Source organism: Pelmatolapia mariae, linkage group LG9, assembly GCF_036321145.2.
Source record: "Pelmatolapia mariae isolate MD_Pm_ZW linkage group LG9, Pm_UMD_F_2, whole genome shotgun sequence".
Lineage (NCBI taxonomy): Eukaryota > Metazoa > Chordata > Actinopteri > Cichliformes > Cichlidae > Pelmatolapia > Pelmatolapia mariae.
Genome location: NC_086235.1, coordinates 13,760,491 through 13,781,192, shown reverse-complemented (window position 1 = coordinate 13,781,192; position 20,702 = coordinate 13,760,491). Strand labels below are relative to the sequence as shown.

Below are 20,702 nucleotides of genomic sequence, written 5' to 3'. Positions count from 1 at the left end.
AATAAGTAATGTCACATCAAATAAACAAAAGCAAGAAAATATCTGACAGTAGGGCCAAATAGGTCGGGGGAGGTAGGAGAAGGCGGACAAAGCAGGAACTCGGGGAAACGCTGCAGACCTGAACTGAACAGATAACAAATGGATAAATGGGCTTAAACTGTGACTCACTGCCAGAACAGGGTTCAAGAGGCCAAGTTATCAAAGGAGACTTGATAATAAAACTGACTGCAGCTGGTGGGGATCTGAGATAGAGAACATAACATTATAAAGGTATAACATTTGTGGGAAACACAAGTGCAAGTCCTACATATGCGATGTTTCCTGACGCAGCTTTGAATTTATAGTCTAGTTTTTTGCAATAAACAGATCTTATAATTGGTAGCTACACACAGTTGTTTCTGTCATTTTCTTTACAATAAGCTTACTGTAAATAACAGTTACAGTTATTTCACTGTAGATAGACAAACACATAGCAAAAAATAAATAAATTTGCAGTAACTACTGTAAATGTAAAATACTGTAAAATCCAGTCACAGCAAATTTATAGAAAATGCTGTTTCAGCAGGATGTAAAAAGTACTTACAAAGACGGTTCCTGTGAATCCTTTTACAGCTAATTGCTCGCATCCATCTGCCAGTAAGTTGCTGCAAAATTTACAGCGACCTGTTTACAGTGTGTGAGGCTTTCATGATAACGCTTAAAGTTTAATGGTTATGTGGCTATAAACTAAACAAAAAGTTTGTTTTTTTCACTTTCAATAAAATAAATTTTAATCAATATGGCTGTTATGCTTTCATGTCTGATATTGTGTGACAATAAATGTTTTTCTCCAAAAATGAGTGTTCATTTCATTCACCAATAATTGTCCTCATTTTTTCTGACGAAAACAGGATAATGACATGTATTGACAGTTTTGTCAACGAATGAAAATGAGGTCGAATCAGAACTAATTTAAGTTGTGTAGAAAAGCGGGGCGAGTTTGGAAGTGACCCAATCAGAAGTAATTTCCTTGTGCAGAAAGGTTAGACCGGCACGTTTGATATGCTCCCGGGGAATGGGGGTGTGGGTGTGGGAGGTTATTTATTCCCATGCTCTTCTCACGGAAAAGCGACAAAATTTCAGCATTTGTAAGGAGAAGAGCGCGCGTACCGACGCATTTTGTATTTGATGTCAAGGAAAATAAAATGGAGCAACTCCTGCTGGTAAAAATTTTCACACTTTTTATTTTGGTCAAATGAATAACCTTTAGATTTATTCTGCTATCCTCTTGTGATGCTTAGTCGACTAAAACTAAAATGATTAATTATGACTAAAACTAAACCAAAATTTGCTGTTAAATTTAACACTGGACCTGCTAAAGGTTAAACCAGTCTGAAGCCTGAACTCAAACACTGGGTGCATTACTTTATCCTTCATTACGTCACCTCATTATTATTATTATTATTATTATTATTATTATTATTATTATTATTATTATTATTATTATTATTATTACTGAGGCAGACACATTATTCATCTAATAATAACTTATGAACTCATGAACGTCTGCGTTTCCTTGTACCAAAATATTAAATGTTCTGTTGTGTCAAGAACCTGAAATATTTTATCAAGTTAATAAAATCATGTATTTAATCATTTATTTTATTCATTTAATCATTAAACATTTGATTCAATTGAGACAGGTGAGACCTGAGTCTGGAAACCGCCCCTGGTAGGCAGGGCTGGGTTTTTCCCTGTTATAAGAACAGGTGCAGGTAATTAGTCGATCTCTTGTGTGAATATCTGGTTTGAGCCGTGAAATTTGGCCTTTTTAACTTTTCTATGACAGCTTGATGTGGGTTGCATAGTCTTCTATTGCAGTAGAAAAAACATTGTTTTATGCCTGTGGAGAAACTTGTAATAGACTCCGCCGCCTCTTGCCGATACCTATTAGGGTGCGACCCTAACCTGGAGACAGATTGCCAAGCTGCGTCTTGTTGTAGAATTGATTGAGGAGAAAGCAGACTGAAGCTGTTCAGTTGCAAACAGAGTTCAGTCCCTTGGAAAATAAACAAGCTTAAAACAACACACAAAAAAAGAAGAGAAGTTAAAATGTTCTGTTGTTAAAAAAAAAAAAATGTAGGAAAAGACATGGTGATTTTTTTTTTTTTTTTTTTTTTTTTTTTTTTTTAATTATTATTACTATGCCAACCCTTTTTAGTTTTGTAAATACTGGCTATATCGAGAGGTCTTATTGTATTCTTACTTTATTTTGCAAATTTATTTGAATTAAGATATCCAATGAGATAAATTTTATGTTGTTGGTTGTAAAGATCTGATGGATATTTTATTTTATTCTTTATTTTATTTTTTATTCTATTTTTCAGTTTTATATTTCGAGATTTGGTAAATTGACTTTTTTTATAACTTGGCCTACCATTTTAGTTTAATATTTAGTGTATAGATATATATTACGCCGCTAGAGACAAAGCACGTACAAACTCCAAGAAGCACCTACAAACTGTAAAACACCTACAAATTCCGAAACTCCAAAACACAACGGAAGTGCTCCAGGGCGCTAGGGGCAGTGTTGAGCTTTTGTTACCTAGTGGCTACACAAGCCAGGAAGTACCAACGACCAGATTTAGTGTGTGGTAGTAACAGGTAAATGAACATTTTTTTAATTACTTTAATATATGAGTGTGGTTGTTCTATCCTTGCAGGTGTTTTCCGCCAGTATCAAACTCCATGTATTTACAACAAACTTGCCGTTTATTTTGCAAATCGAGCTCAACACTGCCCCTAGCGTCCTGGAGCACTTCCGGTGCTTTGGAGTTTGCGCGTGCTTTGTCTATAGGGGCCACCAATACATAATATAAACATATTTAATTTATTTAATATTGGCAGTAGTGAGAAGTGTTATTGTTGTATTTGATATAGGCCATCCAATTAAGGTAAATGTCCTGTTTTTAGTTGTTATAATCTGATGAGGAATATTTTATTTAATTTTTTGTTTTATTTTTCAGTTAACGTGGTCAGGGCGTTTGTGTGCCTCAGTGTCCCTAAGAGCTAGACCAGCAGAAGCTTAGCCTTCACATGGTACACCCAAGGTGTTCAGGTCTTAGTGTAGGCGCCTGACAAAGTGCAATCCAATTACATGACAAAAACAGTTACATGACCATTACATGATAAAAACACTTATGGCTTACTTATTACTTACTTGTCTTATTAATGAACAATATGAGTTAGTATAAAATGTCTTTTTTCATTATTTCCAGATTTTTTTCAAGATTTTAAACATGGTAATTAGTTAAACTGCAACTGTGATAAAACCACGCTATTATATAATATACTGACTTGCGAGGCACCATAAATGTGTGCACTGAAGTTCTTCATCTCCATGGTCAGGTTTACCATAAATTATTAATGTTTGATTAAGAAAAGAAGCTGGCTATAAGAACGGCAAGTCCAGCAGTGATACCATCAGTGAGGGAAACTGCCAACGGGATGGATGTAAGGATACAGTGGTGCATGACTAAAGTGGACTAATTACACTTTTTCGTTGCTGACACACTAAAGATTTATGTTTCGTTTTATTTATTTTTCAGTGATTTTCTGGATTTTTCACAATGGAACAAACTGAAGAGAGCATTGCAGTGGTGGGAATTGGATGCAATTTTCCAGGCGGTGAGGAAAATTTAAATTTCGATCACTCCATAGAAGTGCTGTTTTGCCCCCCTATACTTATATCTTAGAATTTTTGAGGAAGTAGATGAAGCTGCAGGGAGGCAAATCTGGCAGTTGATTCAGATGGTGTTGTCCCTGCTGGAAAACTGCAGAATTCAGTTAGTTTAGGCCTTTCCTGCTGAATGTTCTCAATCAGATTGCTTGGGATCTTACAGTCGAACTCCACAAAAATGTGTACACCCTAGGAGACCAATTCATGAAGCATAAGTACTTAAAACAAGGTTTTTAGGGAATGATAATAAAATATCAGTTGTGCTGTAATCCATCTAGACAGGAGATGGTATTAAATTCCGTTCTTTTGAATTCTTTTGGCAACAGAGAAAGACTGGACTCAGTGGTCAAGCTCAAAAAATAATCTTTATTTTACATTTCCGGAAATGGAGGCCCGAACACACGAACACACAAGCTCAGGTCTGAAAGTATTACAAGCTACATCCGTATATATATCTCTGCTATACGTCACACACACAGTTTCGATCAAAACAACTCTGCTTAGTTTCACTTTCTGTCTGCACGCTTCCTGTTCTCTGCAAAAGCATGCAGTTTCCTGTCAGTACTTTTGGCTCAGATTCTACTCGGAGTTGGCCCTTTTTAGACTGGAAGCAAACTATATTAAAAACAAGTAACAATCAGCACTAAATAAGCACTAACAATATATTAATTTCATGACAATAGCCTAATGGACTTCTGAGTTATTTAAGAGACAGGAAGCAGTTTTTTGAAATTAAATGGTTGTTGACGTTCTGATGGCAAAGGCAAAAAACCTTCCCTTTTTGAACGTGGTCAGGTTGTTGAACTGCATAAGCAGGATCTCTCGCAGCGCAACATCGCTGCTGAGGTGGGACGCATGACAAGACAGTCATTTGAAATTTCTTAAATGATCCTGAGGGTTATGGAACAAAAAAGTCAAGTAGAAGACCCAAACAAATTTCACCAGCACTGAGCCAGAGGATCCAATTGGCTTCCCGTCAAGACATCCTCGACCCAGCTTGTAAGGCTGTTACAAGCGCCGACTGCAGCCCCATAACCATCAGATGGCACCTGAGACTGAAGGGCTTCAAAAACAAAATAAATCTTCAAAGGTCTTGTCTCCTTGTAAGCCACAGAACTGACCATTTGGACTTTGCAGCTTTGGAGGCCAGGATCACTGAATTGGAGACTCACCTTCGCACCCTTGGTACACCCATAGGTATCCAGGCCCCTGTAGCCGGTGCAGCCAAAGGTAGCATAGGCCCCACTAGCTGGTTCCCGGCAGGGCCGGTGCTGCTGGGGAAACAGGAGGGCTGGGTCACGGTGAGGGGGGGAAGCATAGTCTTAAACTGAAGCCCCAGGTACACCAAAGGTACGCCAAAGCAGGCAACATTGAGGGAAATTTAAAACTGCTGGCTAAGGGTAAACGTAAATTCAGTAAAGTTATAATTCATGTTGGCAGTAATGACACCCGGTTACGTCAATCGGAGGTCACTAAATTCAACTTTGCCAAAACAATGTCGGACTCTGTAGTTTTCTCTGGTCACCTCCCCAATCGGACCAGGAGTGACATGTTAAGCCGCATGTTCTCCTTAAATTGCTGGCTGTCTGAGTGGTGTCCAAAAAACGATGTGGGCTTTATAGATAATTGGGGAAACTTTCTGGAGGAAACCTGGTCTTGTTAGGAAAGACGGCATCCATCCCGGGATGCCGTTTCAGGTCTTTCAGTCTTTGCAGAGATGTTGCTCAGCGGCACTGCTTCCGGGTATCGCATTGCATAATCCACAAGAACTAATACAAAGCAATAGCCATGTGCACTCCGGTGGAAGGGCTCGATGAGGCCCCTGCCAATGCGCTCAAATGGGACCACCATCAATAGGAGCGGGCGCAAAGGCGCTTTTGGTATGGCTGGCTGATTAACAAGTTGGCATTCCGGACAGGATGCGCACTAGCAGCGCACATCTGCCTGGATGCCCAGCCAATAAAATCAGGCCATTATTTACTCCAGAGTTTTGTCGTATCGCATATGCTCTGCCATGGGGTTACAGTGAGCCACCTGGAAAATCATTTCCCGGCGCCTTTGTAGCACAGACAACTGGGTGTGTGTGTCCTCCGTGCGAGTGTCACAAGTCACTCGATATAACCTGTCTTTCAACAATACAAAGCACATGTAGGTCTGCACGGCTTCAGGGCGCACAACATGACCATCAGTTTCTATCACTTGGTTGAAGGCTGAGCGTAGGGTGTCATCATGAGAATGCTCCAGTGGGAATTTCCGGAGCCGGCAGGACCTCGTCCGGGAAAAAAAACAAGTTGGTGAGATTCAGCGCAGGGGTCCACTCTACTTGTGCAGGCACGGGGACCCTGCGCATCGGCACGGGGACCCTGCGCATCGGCACTGGCACTGGGGCCTGTTTGCTTGGTGGCCGGCTGCCTCCCCTGAGCTCCTCCGCTCTGGCGGCCAGGTGGTGCTCTGCCAGCGTGACAGCCTCCTCCAGGCTGGCGGGCTGGTGGCACCAGCCTGGAACCACAGGCAATGATCTTCCAGGGAGAGGCACATTCGGTCCAGCACGGCCACAGCACCGATTCTGCTAGAGGCCACTGGCACGCTTTTGCCGTGGCCTGGAAGGTCTCCAAGAAGACCTGGGAGTCGTCACCGTCCCCCATCACCACCAGTAGTGGACGGGGTGGGGGAGGTGGCGACGCACGGCCCTGACCAGCCGCTACAGAACCTGGGTCTGCCACTCCACGTGTTCCTGCAGCTTTCCCAGATGCTCCCGCTGGGCAGCTGCCTGATCGCAACTCATATTCACCATCTCCGCCAGCATTTACAAAAGCTCGGCAGGCGGTGCAGTGTGTGGGTCTGACATCCCCAATCCTGGGTTTTCAGCACCACTGTAAAGATGGACCCAACACACTGTTGTGGTGTTCACGTTTGTGTTTTATTTGCAGTTTTCCACAGGCAATGTCTCAGCTCTCAGCTGGTCTTGACACACACCTCCTTCCCAGTCTCCAGCTTCACAATAAGAAAGACTCTTTGTTAACCAGATCATCACCACCCGTGGCCTCACCCGCCTCGCCGGCACCGCCCCCCTGGGCCCACCGCACCAGCCCTCCCCTGCAGCCGAGCCAGGGACCACACCTCTGCCACAGTGTCCTTCCTCCCTGACACTGTGTTAACGCAAACCAGACCAACAAACTGCCAAAACATAACTGATCAAGAAGTGTGAGCTGCTTAAACTTTTGGATCAGTAAATTAAGTTTGTTTGATTTGCAGCACTTGGCTGCAAGTTAACCAGTTAATTTCTACGTAGAAAGTAGAAAGGGTGTACTTTGTGCAGCCCCTGTGAGAAACTGAGTCCTGTCAAATGTTTTTTTTAATCAATTCTTCTGCATTTTGGCTTAGGTTTTTGTTTTGTTTGTTTGTTTGAAATAACAGCATGGTGTAATATGCCATATGTATTGTAGTTCACTTTAGGTTGTGTTGGCCTGACTTTGTGACCTGGACCAAATTCTGTTAATCATGTCCAGATATGTAAAACTTCAGAACAGAAAAATGTACTTTTTTTTTTCTTTTTTTTTACCATGACTGTAGGGATTCTGTTAGGTGTTTTACCAATGGGGTAACTCTTTTGTCTTTAGCTCCTTGGATTTAAGCTGCAAATCTGCCCTTTAGTTGCTTTAGTTTCCTATCTTTTGGTGGAGTATGGCGCTATAATTGCGTACAAACCAAAAAAAGGAACTCATTAAAGTAGCTGTAAAGCTGTTAAGATTCTGTACATGCATCACACTGTAAATGCAACACATACATGAGAAGTAATCTAAGAAGGAAGAATTTAAAACATAATTACTGCATCATTAGTCCGTTGCCTGAATCTGACCTTCTTGTTTTTGATATTTTCGGGTTTAATGAATTCGACCACAGGTTTTTCGGCATCAGTGACAGTGAAGTGGAACAAATGGATCCTCAGCAAAAACAGCTCCTGCAGTGTGTCTACAGGGCTTTAGAAAATGCTGGAATTCCAATGGAAAAAGCCAGTGGGACCAGAACAGGAGTGTTTTTTGGTAAGGCACTAAACGCTTATTTGTGTTTTTGTGTTTTTATTGTTTAGTGTTAAAATAATGTTAAAATTAAAAAAAAAAAAAAAACTGATACCTTTTTATACCAGAATTTCCATCAAATTTTAAATCCATTCAAATGAATAATGTTAGAATGATAAGTACATTACCCTTATGTTTTATGTTTCTCTATAGGAATAATGAACAGAGATTATGAAACAAATGCTGCACATGTGCACCCAAGTGTGATCAACCACTGGACTGGCACAGGGCTTGCCATGAGTATTGCAGCAAACAGAGTCTCCTATGTCTTCAACTTCACCGGACCTTCTCTATCCTTAGACTCTGCCTGTTCTTCATCCCTTGTGGCTCTTCATCTTGCCTGTCAGTCAATAAAACAAGGTCTGTCCAGCATAGATAACTTCAGGTTAATTATTAGCAGAGTAACTGGTGGAAAATAATTCTATAGTGTCATATTTATTTACAATGCGGCATTATAATTGGTTGGTTGGGATTATATGATGTGTTCTATCCTATCAGGCGATTGTGAAATGGCTGTCTGTGGAGGGGTCAGCTGCATAATTGAGCCAAGACTGTTTGTTTTGCTCAGCAAAGCCAAAATGATCTCCCCTGATGGAACCAGCAAACCTTTTTCCAGCAGAGCAGATGGATACGGCAGAGGGGAGGGATGCGGAGTAGTTCTCCTAAAGCCACTGAAAAAGGTCAGCATATGCGGATTAATGATGGTGTTACAATTTAGGTTTCCTTTATTTACCTTATAAAAAAATGTCAAAACGTCAGGAATTTAAACATTAAATGGACAGTTTTTCAGACGTTGGTGATGTAGTAGCTCAACCAGCTGATGATCCATCACAATTCATAGATTACTATAATACATGAAATACAGAAAGGAAGTTATTAGTTTTCTTGTCATTGGTTGGCTCTGTTGCACAAACTATTGATAACTAGTAAAGCAGGCACACAAACTGTCATATTAATTACAGTTAATCTAGTTTAGCTAAAATCTGAGCAATATTCTTTGGGGAGTTGCAGTCTTTGTGGATTGTGGAGCGACAGACAGATGGGCGATGGATACCTTGCCATCACAAAGAGCTGTTGGTCCTTCGGGAGGATGAGCTAAAACACACCAATGACTCCCTTTAATTTTTTTTTTCATATTCAGTGATCATTTGCAATTAACTGCAGTGATCAACTGTACACTTTCCATCAAACGTGATTGACCTGCTCGCTTAGCGTTATAAAAATTGTCTCCAACAGTTTGGTTTAGCATTTAATTTTAATTTCAGCTGATCAAACAGTTTTTTGCACAGTTAATTTAGTTTTAATCAACCAGCTTATATAGAGGATATTTTCAAATGTATTTTCCATAGCTGTACAAGTGGCTCCATAGTACAGTGGTTAAAATATTTGCCTAAAATGTCCAGGAGAAGCATGGGCAATTGCATCTGGAAGAGCATGTGAAAAAATATGTGCCAAATCAAAAATATGGATCCATCCACTGTGTCAATCCCTTGTGAAAAAGGAAGCAGTTAAAAGAAGGGTTTCTTTTTTACAGCTTTACACAAAATAAAAGCAAAATAGAGAAAGTGCCACTTAATTTCAGACAAAGTGGAAATCTCTGCAGTATTTATCTCAACAGCTGAGCAACTCACATCAGTGCAATCTAGTTTATATAATTATAACTATAAGCTAAAGTTCAAATATGTCGTGTCATATACAGTGGAACCCCGACTTACGAAATTAATTCGTTACAGAGGGTCTTTCGTAAGTCAAAATTTTCGCAAGTCGAAGCACCTTTTTCCATCGCCTTTTGAGTGAGGCGATGCTGGCTGAAGACGAAGTTCTTGGTGGAGGCTGAAGAAAGCATACGTATGCATGCATACATATGTACGTGTACATGTACATAACATTATGGAATTTAATTCTAAACATTAAAACTAAAACTTATATTTACAATAATGTACGTGCATACACTGTGCAACGATATTTTTTTTAACATTATTTTAAACTTGCTCATATTTATGCCTTATGCCGGCCCCATTATGAATGAACGACAGGCTAATTGCAAACGAAAAGCACACGAAATGGCGCACTGCAACAACAATACGTCTTTCACGTGGAACACCGAAATGCATTTCGCAAACGGATTTCGTTACACGTGCATTTTGCCGTACCACGGGCAAAAATATTGCCGTTAAGTGCCTTCGTAACTTGAATTTTTCGTTAAATGGGGTCTTCATAAGCCGAGGTTCCACTGTATTTGACTCTGGTATAAGATGTTCTTTATCAATACACACTTTTATTCATGTTTCATTTTTATCTTTTTCTTGCTTGACAGGCTCTTCAAGACCATGACCATATCTGGGGTATAATCAGCAAAACTGCTGTAAACCAAGATGGCCGCTCTGTCACGCCAATCACCAAACCATCCATGACACAACAAGAGGAGCTTCTCCGCAGAATCTATTCAGAGTCTGACCTTGCAAATGTCCAGTACATGGAGGCACATGGGACTGGAACCCCAGCTGGAGACCCAACAGAGGCACAAAGCATTTCCAACGTCATTGGTAAATCTAGACCTCCCGGTTCAAAGACACTCTGGATTGGCTCTGTGAAGAGCAATATTGGACACACAGAATCTGCTGCTGGAGTTGCTGGACTCATTAAGGTTCTCCTGATGATGAAGCATGAGACCATTGTTCCTTCGGTGTTCTACACTGATAAGACTTCCAGTGTAGATACCACAGCACTAAACATTAAAATTCCTAAGGAGCCAGAAAAATGGGAAAGCTCTAGTGCAGGGGTCCCCAATCTCAGTCCACGAGGGCCGGTGTCCCTGCAGGTTTTAGATGTGTCCTTGATCCATCACAGCTGATTTAAATTGATAAATTACCTTCTCAACATGTCTTGAAGTTCTCCAGAGGCCTGGTAAAGAGCTAATCGTGTGATTCAGGTGTGTTAACCCAGGGTGAGATCTAAAACCTGCAGGGACACCGGCCCTCGTGGACTGAGATTGGGGACCCCTGCTCTAGTGCAAGAGTTGCAGGAGTTAACAGCTTTGGTTTTGGGGGAACAAATGCACATGCCATTGTCACACAGCACATCCAGCCATATTCTAAGCAAAGGCGTGATGAGAAGCAAGTCAAGTATTTTGTCATATCTGCAAATTCTTCAAAATCACTTATCATGATGATGGAAAATACCATCAATCAGCTACAGGCAGAAAAACTGTTTGATCTAGATTCTTTGCTCTACACGTCAGCTTGCAGAAGAACCCACCAAAAACATAAATACAGAAAGGCCATCACAGTGTCTTCTGTAGTTAATCTAAAAGAGAAGCTAATTGCTACTACTGGCAAAAATGTCAGCGTTGCCTTCTCAGATCCAAGGTTAGTCTTTGTCTTCTGTGGAAATGGTGTCACCTACCATGGTATGTGCAAGCAGCTACTAAAAAACGAGCCTATATTCAGAGAAAAGATCAAAGAAATTAAGGAACTTTTCCAAAAGCTGAGTCCTCTGGACATCCTGGATACGCTTGAGAGCGAATTTGAGAGCAGCGACTTCAAGAACCCAGACGTTGTCCAACCTCTCCTCTTTGCTATTCAGGTTGGGATTACTACCTTGCTCAGGCACTGGGGAGTCAAAGCTGATGCAATTCTTGGACACTCTGTTGGTGAAGTGGCAGCCGCTCACTGCTCTGGTCTCTTGTCTCTGGAGGATGCAGTAAAAGTCATATATTTCCGCAGCACTCTCCAGAGAAAAGTCACCGCGGGAAAGATGCTCGTGATCAGCAACATGGCTGTATCAGAGGTATCTTCACTGCTCCCTCCTTACTCTGGTAAAATTTGCCTTGCTGCATATAACAGCCCACAGTCCTGCACCCTTTCAGGTGATGCAGACACAATTGAGCGCTTCCACAAGGAGCTAAGCACCTCAGCTAATAGTCAGAATCTGTTCCTTCGTGTGCTGGATGTCCCTGCTGCTTATCACAGCCACATGATGGACCCAATTCTACCAGAAATTGTGGAAAAAATTGGCATCTTACAGGCAAATGATCTTGACACAGAGTTGTTCTCAACAGTGACAGGGAAGGAAGTCCAGCAGAGAGATTTCTGCACAGGTGAATACTGGGCTAGAAACATTCGTGAGCCAGTTGCTTTTGAGCAGGCGGTACAGTCAGCAACTAGAGGAAAGAAGCACACGGTGTTTGTTGAGATAGGTCCAAGAAGAGCACTGCAGAGAAACATTATGGAATCTCTGGGAAATGACACGGCTGTCCTTGCCTCCGTGCAGCCAGAAAGAGATCAAGAATCAGTCATGTCTGTTTCTAAACTGTTTGAACTCGGCGTTCAAGTAGATTGGAACACCTTCTATAAAGGCTATGAGACAGTGCCTCTGCCTTTTCCTAAATATCAATTTGACTGCTCATACAGGCATGTTATCATTGGGGCAGCACAGAATAACACAGCAAGCAATCATCCTGTGCTGTGTCAGACAGGAAGTGAAAGCAACATTTTCACTTGTGATCTAAAGTCTGACTCTACTTTCTACTTGAAAGAGCATAAGCATAATGATGTACCCATCATCCCTGGTGCTTTCTATGCTGAGTTGGGTTTAGCTGCGTGCATGGCCAGTGCTAAACCAAAAGTACCTCTCAGTTCACTGCAGCTCAGTGTCAATTTTCACAGTCCATTTGTTTTAACACAGAATCCACCTGAAATGAAAGTGCAACTAGAACAAACAGAGAGGGAAACCAGATTCACCGCTCTCTCCTCATCTGTACTTTATGCATCAGGCACTGTGGTTTCAAAGAAAGAGAGGCTGATTGAGGAGCAGTGCATTTCACTAAGCTCCATCAACAAACGATGCACATCTGTAGTGAGCTTTCAGGAGTTTTATGGATATCTCTCTCAAGGAGGTTTTCAGTATGGAGACATCTTCCAGAATAAGAAGGATGTGCACTATGGAGATGATCTGAAAGAGGCTTTTGCAAAAGTCTCAGTTCCCGAAGAACTTCAGCCTCATTTGCATGGCTACTGCATTCATCCTGTCTTGCTGGATTATTTGCTGCAGCTTCTCCCAGTTACAGTAGAGCACATCTTTGCTGGCAGGCCAGGATTTCCTGCCAAAATAGGAAGTCTTACAGTCTTTGAACCTTTGCAAAATGAGATGACTATTTATCTGAGAGCAACTGATGTGGGCACTGATCACTTTGGGGTTTGTGGGTGCTTTGCAGACAAGGAAGGCAGAGTGTTGGTTGAGGTCAAAAATGTCATAATCAAGTACCTAGGCAGTCGTTCTCATGTGGTAGATGAGTACTTCTACCACAATGCCTTCAACGTTATCCCAAATGATCACATTCCTACTCCTTCTCCAAAGGCGTTGGTGTTCTGTGATACTGTGGATACTGTGGACTCAGCATCTACTTACATTCCCTTCACATATGCAAAGGACATCTTGGGCAATGGTTTCCCTTCTCTTTTGGCAAGTCTTAAAATCAGAGATTAGGGAAAACTTTGATGAGGTCTTATTTTTGTGGGGCAAAGAAGACCTCACATCACGGCCAGCTGAAATCATCCTGCAGAATCTAGCTGACTGCTGTGAGATTTTCCGCCAAATAGTTGTTGAGCTAAAGCGAATTCACTTCCCAAAATCAATTAGAGCAGTAACTTACCGTTCATCTGACATCACAGTAGACCACGTAAGTCCAGGTTTCGCTCTTGTTGGTATGACACGATCGTTCGCTGCAGAGCTACCAGATCTTTCTTTTCAGCTGATTGATATGAGCAGGATCTCTGCAGAGGACATTGCAGCTCTGTCTGATGTCCTAAGGTCATACCCATGCAGCAAGCACCCAGAACTGGTGGTAAAAGATGGACAGGTCTTGAAACCTTCCATTGTGCGCACCCCGCTAGAAATTACTGACAATAAAGTAGGCACTTATACATCTGCAGTGTCTGAACCTTGTATTTTTCTGACAGCTGATCCAAATGAAATTACGCAACTGAGTGCCATTCGCTCTGACGAGGAGGCTGAGCCGATCAGTGATACATTCATTGAAATCCAGCCCAGTAAGATATGTGTTCACTCATCCGACTATTTCCCAGTCAGCACTTCAAAACTAAAATTCGGCAAAACACTGTATTGGAACACGCAATCATCTCAGAAACACAAGCTGCTCGCTCTTGACTTCAGCGGTACTGTCACAGCAGTTGGGAAAGATGTAAGGAAATTCAAAGTGGGAGAACATGTTGCTTCCTGTTATCCTGTGGTGGCAGCAAGTAAGATCAGAGTACCACAGGAAGTGTGCTACAGCACCAAAAGGTTCCCAGTCCTCAAAAAAACACCGTGTGTTTCCTACTTTGTGCTAGCATGGGAAATCCTGCACCAAGCATTGCACAGAGCCAAGCGTAATATAACAATCATATGCTCTGTGCCTGATTCTGCACTAGTGAAAGTCTTGGCATTTAGCGCTTTCAAATCAGGCTGGAATGTGAATGTTGAAACGCAGTGCAATGGAACTTTTTTGGGTGCAGTTGTCATTCTGCCTCCATTTGATGAATCCCTAACTGCTCAAATTTGCAACTTTCCAGGGTTACAACATGTTGTAATCGTATGTGAATCTCAGAAGCAGGATCTAGTCGTTGAGGAAGTGTTCCAAAGTGCAAATGAAGGTGTTCATGTACAGACAATTCAGATGCCAGTCATTTTCCAAAAGGGATTCCTGAGAACACACAGGCCATACTTTTATCACTGGCTTAAGTCCTTAAACCTTAATGGGAAATTGGCTCTTGAAAGCTTTACCTTTCAGAGTGCAAAATCTGAAAGAAAAAGCATTGATTCAGCAAAACCAGACTCATATTTCAGCTCCAAGAAATTGGCTGTCGTAGCTCTAGAAAATGATTTTGGCAGCACACTGTCTGAGATTCCACTTCTCCCAACAAAAAAACGGCTTTTTCGAAAGAGGTCTGTGTATGTAGTGGCAGGTGGTCTTTCTGGTCTGGGCTTTGAGACTGTTAAGTTCATCTCACAAAGAGGTGGTGAGTACATTGTCATTCTCTCCAGAAGCAAGCCCACACCAGAAGTACAGCAAGAAATCAACAATGTGGAGAAACAGTGTGGAAACAGCATCACCAGCATGGAGTGTGACATATCTGTTTCTGAAAATGTGCACAAAGTCATCAATGTCATTGGCAAGAAGTTCCCTGGTCGTCTGATCAGAGGTGTGTTTCACAGTGCAGTAGTCTTGCATGATGGACTGATTGAGACCCTTAACAGATCTCTGTACGAGAAGGTTTTCAGGCCAAAAATAAACGGTGTCCTGAATTTGCACTATGCAACAAAGCACTGTCCGTTGGATTACTTTGTATGTTACTCCTCCATCTCCGCTTTCCTGGGAAATGCATCACAAACAAACTACGCAGCAGCCAATACGTTTCTCGATCTGTTCTGTCAATACAGACTCAGCTTGCCTGCACAGTCTATCAACTGGGGAGCTCTGAACCTTGGTCTGCTCTTGAACAAAGAACATTTCCAGCGTTTTCTGGAGGCAAAGGGAATGATGATTTTAGATTTGGCTGAGATTTATCAAAGCTTGGAGCAATGCCTTGTGCTCAACCAACCCCAGCAAGCTGTTTGCAGGTTTCACTTCAGAAACATCAGATACAATATCCTCTCCCAAAATAAAGCCTTGACTATGCGCCTTTCTGCATTAGTTGAGGCAGCCTTTCAAAAATCTAGAGAGACTTACTCTGAAACTAAACAAGATGTCTGCGTCTCTCCAAAGGACTATGTTGTCTCTCTACTTAGTGAGACCATTGGCATGGAGCAGAGTGAGCTGAAAGATGATTTACCACTTTCATCCTTAGGCATTGACTCTATGCAGGCTATGACTTTGCAGAATTTGATCTTTCAGGGTAGAGGTGTAAATGTGCCTTTGGTGAAACTGTTGGATCCCAATGCAACTATTGCAACAATGGCAGTTCTACTGAGTGAAGGAGCTGAAGGCGAAAGTGTCAGTGAGAACCCAGAGTCTCTACCAGGTGAAGCTGAATTTTCTACCAGATTGTAAAAACTGAAATAGAGATATTACTGTATAAATACAATCAGCCATCACAACACTACAATAATGGATTCAATCTATATTTTGCATTGAGATTCAATTACAAAGTATTAAAATGGACATTGTAATAAAGGACAGTTCATATATTAATCAAACTTTTTTTTTTTACAGTACTTTGCATCCTTTGTATTTTTTTTTTTTTTTTTTTTTTTTTTTTTTTTTTTTTGATTTTGGTTCATGTTTTTCTAATGCAGTTTTTTAACAAAATGTCATCTATTTTACTAACTGGAAGTTTTCAAAGGATATTTTATATCACTGTTTTAAATTGCCAATATCATACAGAAAAACAGCATTGCAACTACACAGTTAACTCTTGATAAATGCTTTTACTGTTAAATTATGTAAAGTGTGTTATCTTATTATTTTTTTGAATTTAAATAAATGTTTTATCTTTTATCTTGTCTTGTCACATCTGTCACTGGGTTCTCTCTATTTACTACAGCTTGTTTGATATAAATTATTCTCCATCAGGTGATGGCCAGTACTCATCACTGTTAACTTATAAAGTTGACGAACATTCTGAATTAATGACAGTAATGGAAAAAAGCTTGCGATACAGCAGCATGGCACCATGTATAATGACGGTGGTGTCATCTGCAAACTTCAGGAGTTTAACAGCCGAGTTCTTGGAGGTGCAGTCATTGGTGTAGAGGGAGAACAATAGTCGTGGACAGATCCTTGAGGGGTACCAATACTGAGGGACCGAGTTTCAGAGGTGATCTCCCCCAGCCTCACTTGCTGCTTCCTGTCTGATGTTGCTGTCATTTGGAACTGCTACATCTATCACTACAGCCATCTTCTTCTGTTTGTCTACCACCACTATGTCTGGTTGGTCAGCCATCACCAATTTTTCCGTCTGTATCTGGAAGTCCCAGATACAGATGGGACTTCTGTATCTGGGATTAGCTCGGTCATTCTCCACCACCCTTGGGGGCGTCTCCCATTTTGACCTCGGGACTTCCAGGCCATACTAGGCACAGATGTTTCTGTATACTAAGCCGGCCACTTGGTTATGGCAAATGGCCTGCATTTGTATAGCGCTTTACTCAGTCCCTAAGGACCCCAAAGCGCTTTACACTACATTCAGTCATTCACTCATTCACTCTCACATTCACACACTGGCGATGGCAAGCTACATTGTAGCCACAGCTGTCCTGGGGCGCACTGACAGAGGCGAGGCTGCCGGACACTGGCGCCACCGGGCCCTCTGACCACCACCCGTAGGCAAACATGGGGTTAGTATCTTGCCCAAGGATATTTGGCATGCAGCCAGGAGGCAGCCTGGGATCGAACCACCGACCTTCTGATTGGTGGCGGACCTGCTCTACCACCTGAGCTACAGCCACCCATGGCGCATGGCGTTCCATGTATGCTCTGCCAGCTAGCATCTTGCACCCTGCTGTTATGTGCTGGATTGTCTCAGGCACATCTTTACACAGCCTGCACCTGGGGTCTTGCCTGGTGTGACAGACTCCAGCCTCTATGGATCTTGTGCTCAGAGCTTGTTCCTGTGCTGCCATGATTAGTGCCTCTGTGCTGTCTTTCAGTCCAGGTCTGTCCAGCCACTGGTAGGATTTCTAGATATCAGCCACCTCCTCTATCTGCCGGTGGTACATTCTGTCCAGGGGGTGGTACATACCATGCAGGGGCTTCCACGATGGTTCATCGTCTTCCTCCTCTTTCTTGGGTTTCTGCTGCCTGAGGTATTTACTGAGCATGTGGTCGGTTGGGGCCATCTTCCTGATGTATTCGTGGATGTTTGTCTCATCCCGGACTGTGGTGCTGACACTCACCAGTCCACGGCATCCTTCCTTCCGCTTAGTGTGCAGCCTCAGGGTGCTGGACTTGGGGTGAAACCCTCCATGCGTGGTCAGGAGCTTCCTTGTCTTGATGTCAGTGGCTTCTATCTCCTCCTTTGGCCAGTTTATCCCAGCAGGGTACCTGATCATGGGCAGGGCGTAGGTGTTGATAGCCCGGATCTTGTTCTTACCATTCAGCTGACTCCTCAAAACTTGTCTGACCCTCTGCAGGTACTTAGTGGTTGCAGCTTCCTAGCGGCCTCTTCATGGTTCCCATTTGCCTGTGGGATCCCCAGGTACTCGTAGCTGTCCTCAATGTCTGCAATGTTGCCTTGTGGTGGTTTGATCCCCTCAGTTCTGACTACCTTCCCTCTCTTTGTTATCATCCGAATACATTTCTCCAGTCTGAACGCCATTCCGATGTCATTGCTGTATATCCTGGTGGTGTGGATCAGTGAATCGATGTCTCATTCACTCTTGGCATACAGCTTGATGTCATCCGTGTACAGGAGGTGACTGATAATTGCTCTATTCCGTAGTCAGTATCCATAGCCAGCCTTGTCAATGATCTCACTGAGGGGGTTAAGGCCTATGCAGAACAGCAGCAGGGACAGAGCATCTCCTAGGTACATCCCGCACTTGATGGTGACTTGTGCTATGGGCTTGAAGTTGGCTTCTAGTGTTGCCCGCCGCATCCCCATTGAGTTCCTGATGAAGGCTCTTGGGGTCCTGTTGATCGTGTATAGGTCTAGGCACAGAAAGGAATTCTTGCCAATTCCTTTCTGTGCCCCACTCATGTATTGAGCCATGTGCCTGTTCATCTTAGCCGCTACGATGCCTGACAGGAGCTTCCATGTGGTACTGAGGCAGGTTATTGGTCGGTAGTTGGATGGGACCAGTCCCTTCTGGGGGATCTTGAGGATCAGGACTGTCCGGCTTTCAATTAGCCATTCCGGGTGCGTCTCGTCAACTAGTAGCTGGTTCATTTGTGCTGCCAGACGCTCATAGAGTGCAGTCAGCTTCTTCAGCCAGTAGGCGTGAACCATGGCGGGGCCGGGTGTTGTCCAACTAGTCATACTGGAGACCCTTTCTTGGATGTCTGCCACTGTGATGGTTACTGGGCCCTGTTCAGGGAGGTCGCTATGGTCTGCCCTCAGATCCACTAGCCACTGAGCACTGCCGTTATAGGTTGTCCTTCTCCCATATGCTCTTCCAGCAGGGCTGGACTGGGACAAAAAATCGGCCCAGGCATTTTGACTAGAGACCGGCCCACCAGGTATTAAAGCCATAAAGCCTTTGAATGAAAACAAACGCTGTTGTGACAGTGATGTACACTGTCTTGTTGGTATATGTATGATTTCTATACATTTTACATCAGATAAAAACTTTTTGGTTGCTAAGATTTGGATAATTATTTGTTAAAAGCTAGACATTTTAAATGAGAATAAGAAAGAAAAGTATTTTTTGTGACCCCCTTTCCCTGTTAATACCTCTGGCCAATCCACCACCATTCATTGTTTATACCGTTACGAAAAAACCCCCACAAAAAACCATTGGCCCATAAAAACGAAAAATCACCATCGGCCCACCGGGCAAATGCCCGGTATGGCCAATGGCCAGTCCAGCTATGGTCGTGCCATCAGTTAACCCTTCGCGTGCCAGCTGTGGCACGCGTGCCCAGGGTTGCCGACCCCTGACCTAAAGCAATGTTGTAAAGAAAAGTGCACCAATATGTGTCCGCAACAATGTGAGAGACTGATAAAATCATACACCAAAAAAGTATTCCAAGTCATTCCTGCTAAATATGGTCCTGCAAGCTGTCAACTTAGGTTTTCACAAAGCACTTGGCTTAATTTTTGTTAAGTAATGACACAGTGTAATATGTAATATGTGTTGTTCGATCTGAATAATCAAATATATTTTAATCATTTTAAGACCTGGTAAGGACCAAGTTTTTTTTATAATTGACTGAGGGTGTAAAGTTGGCTCGAGAATCCTTTGGGCAGTGACACAGGTTTTGTAGTTTGGGGCGTTTTATTAAAAAAAATTGTTTTCACTTTTGGAATTTTTAGACACAATCCCACACAATCCCAAGCTGTCATCCCTGTTGGACAACATCTCCCACCCCATGCATGAGACTGTGACAGCACTGAGCAGCTCCTTCAGTGGGAGACTGCGGCACCCACGGTGTGGGACGGAGAGATTTCGCAGGTCTTTCCTCCCCACTGCTGTCAGACTCCACAACAAAGACTTTAACTGATCAAACACACACATCCACAAATGTGCAATAACACTAATGTGCAATAATCTTTTCTGGCATCGTTGTATTTTTACTCAGTTGTATATAGCATTTTTATCTTATTGTATATTTTATTCTATTTTATTCTAGTGTATATAGTATTCTATTTTATTCTATTCTGTACAGTTGTGTACTGTATTTATTCTTATTTTATTTTATTCTAATTTTTGCTTCATAACTTTTGCACTGTCCACTTCCTGCTGTGACAAAACAAATTTCCCACGTGTGGGACTAATAAAGGTCATCTTATCTTATCTTATTTTCAATGGTTGAACAAACAATTGGAAGAAACAACATAAATTTTAATGTGGATTATTCTAAAAAGATGAATGTGTCACAGCGGGGTGCGCCGGTGTGAAGATGAGGTGGAGACAAAACTAAGTTTCCAAAATAAAGCGAGCCTTTATTTGGCTGAAAGAATGAATAAACAAACAAAATGGCAAACAAGACTCGACTATGAACTAAACTATGACTTTTTAAACTATGACCTTGACGAGGAAAACATGGGGGTACATATGCAGACGACGTGATGCTGAACACAGGGAGACTGAGGACTTAAATACACACATGAGGTGATTAGGGGAAGTGGAGACACATTGAGGACACAGCTGACTACAATGAAACATAATGACAACACAGGGGAGAGTAAAACTAAATACAATGCGCCAAGGGCGTAGATTTGGCATGGACGGAAGGGACATGTCCC

At 42.4% G+C, this 20,702-nt stretch overlaps 1 protein-coding gene across 1 annotated transcript; it reads left to right on the top strand.

The window, feature by feature from the left end:
- The first annotated feature begins 7,505 nt into the window (after positions 1 to 7,505).
- Positions 7,506 to 16,548, top strand: LOC134634128 (uncharacterized). Its single transcript, XM_063483195.2, has 7 exons — positions 7,506 to 7,761; positions 7,951 to 8,157; positions 8,296 to 8,477; positions 10,115 to 10,608; positions 10,809 to 13,168; positions 13,266 to 15,818; positions 16,370 to 16,548. The coding sequence occupies exons 1-7, from the start codon at positions 7,506 to 7,508 to the stop codon at positions 16,546 to 16,548; spliced, it is 6,231 nt and encodes a 2,076-aa protein (XP_063339265.2).
- The last annotated feature ends 4,154 nt before the right edge of the window (positions 16,549 to 20,702 follow it).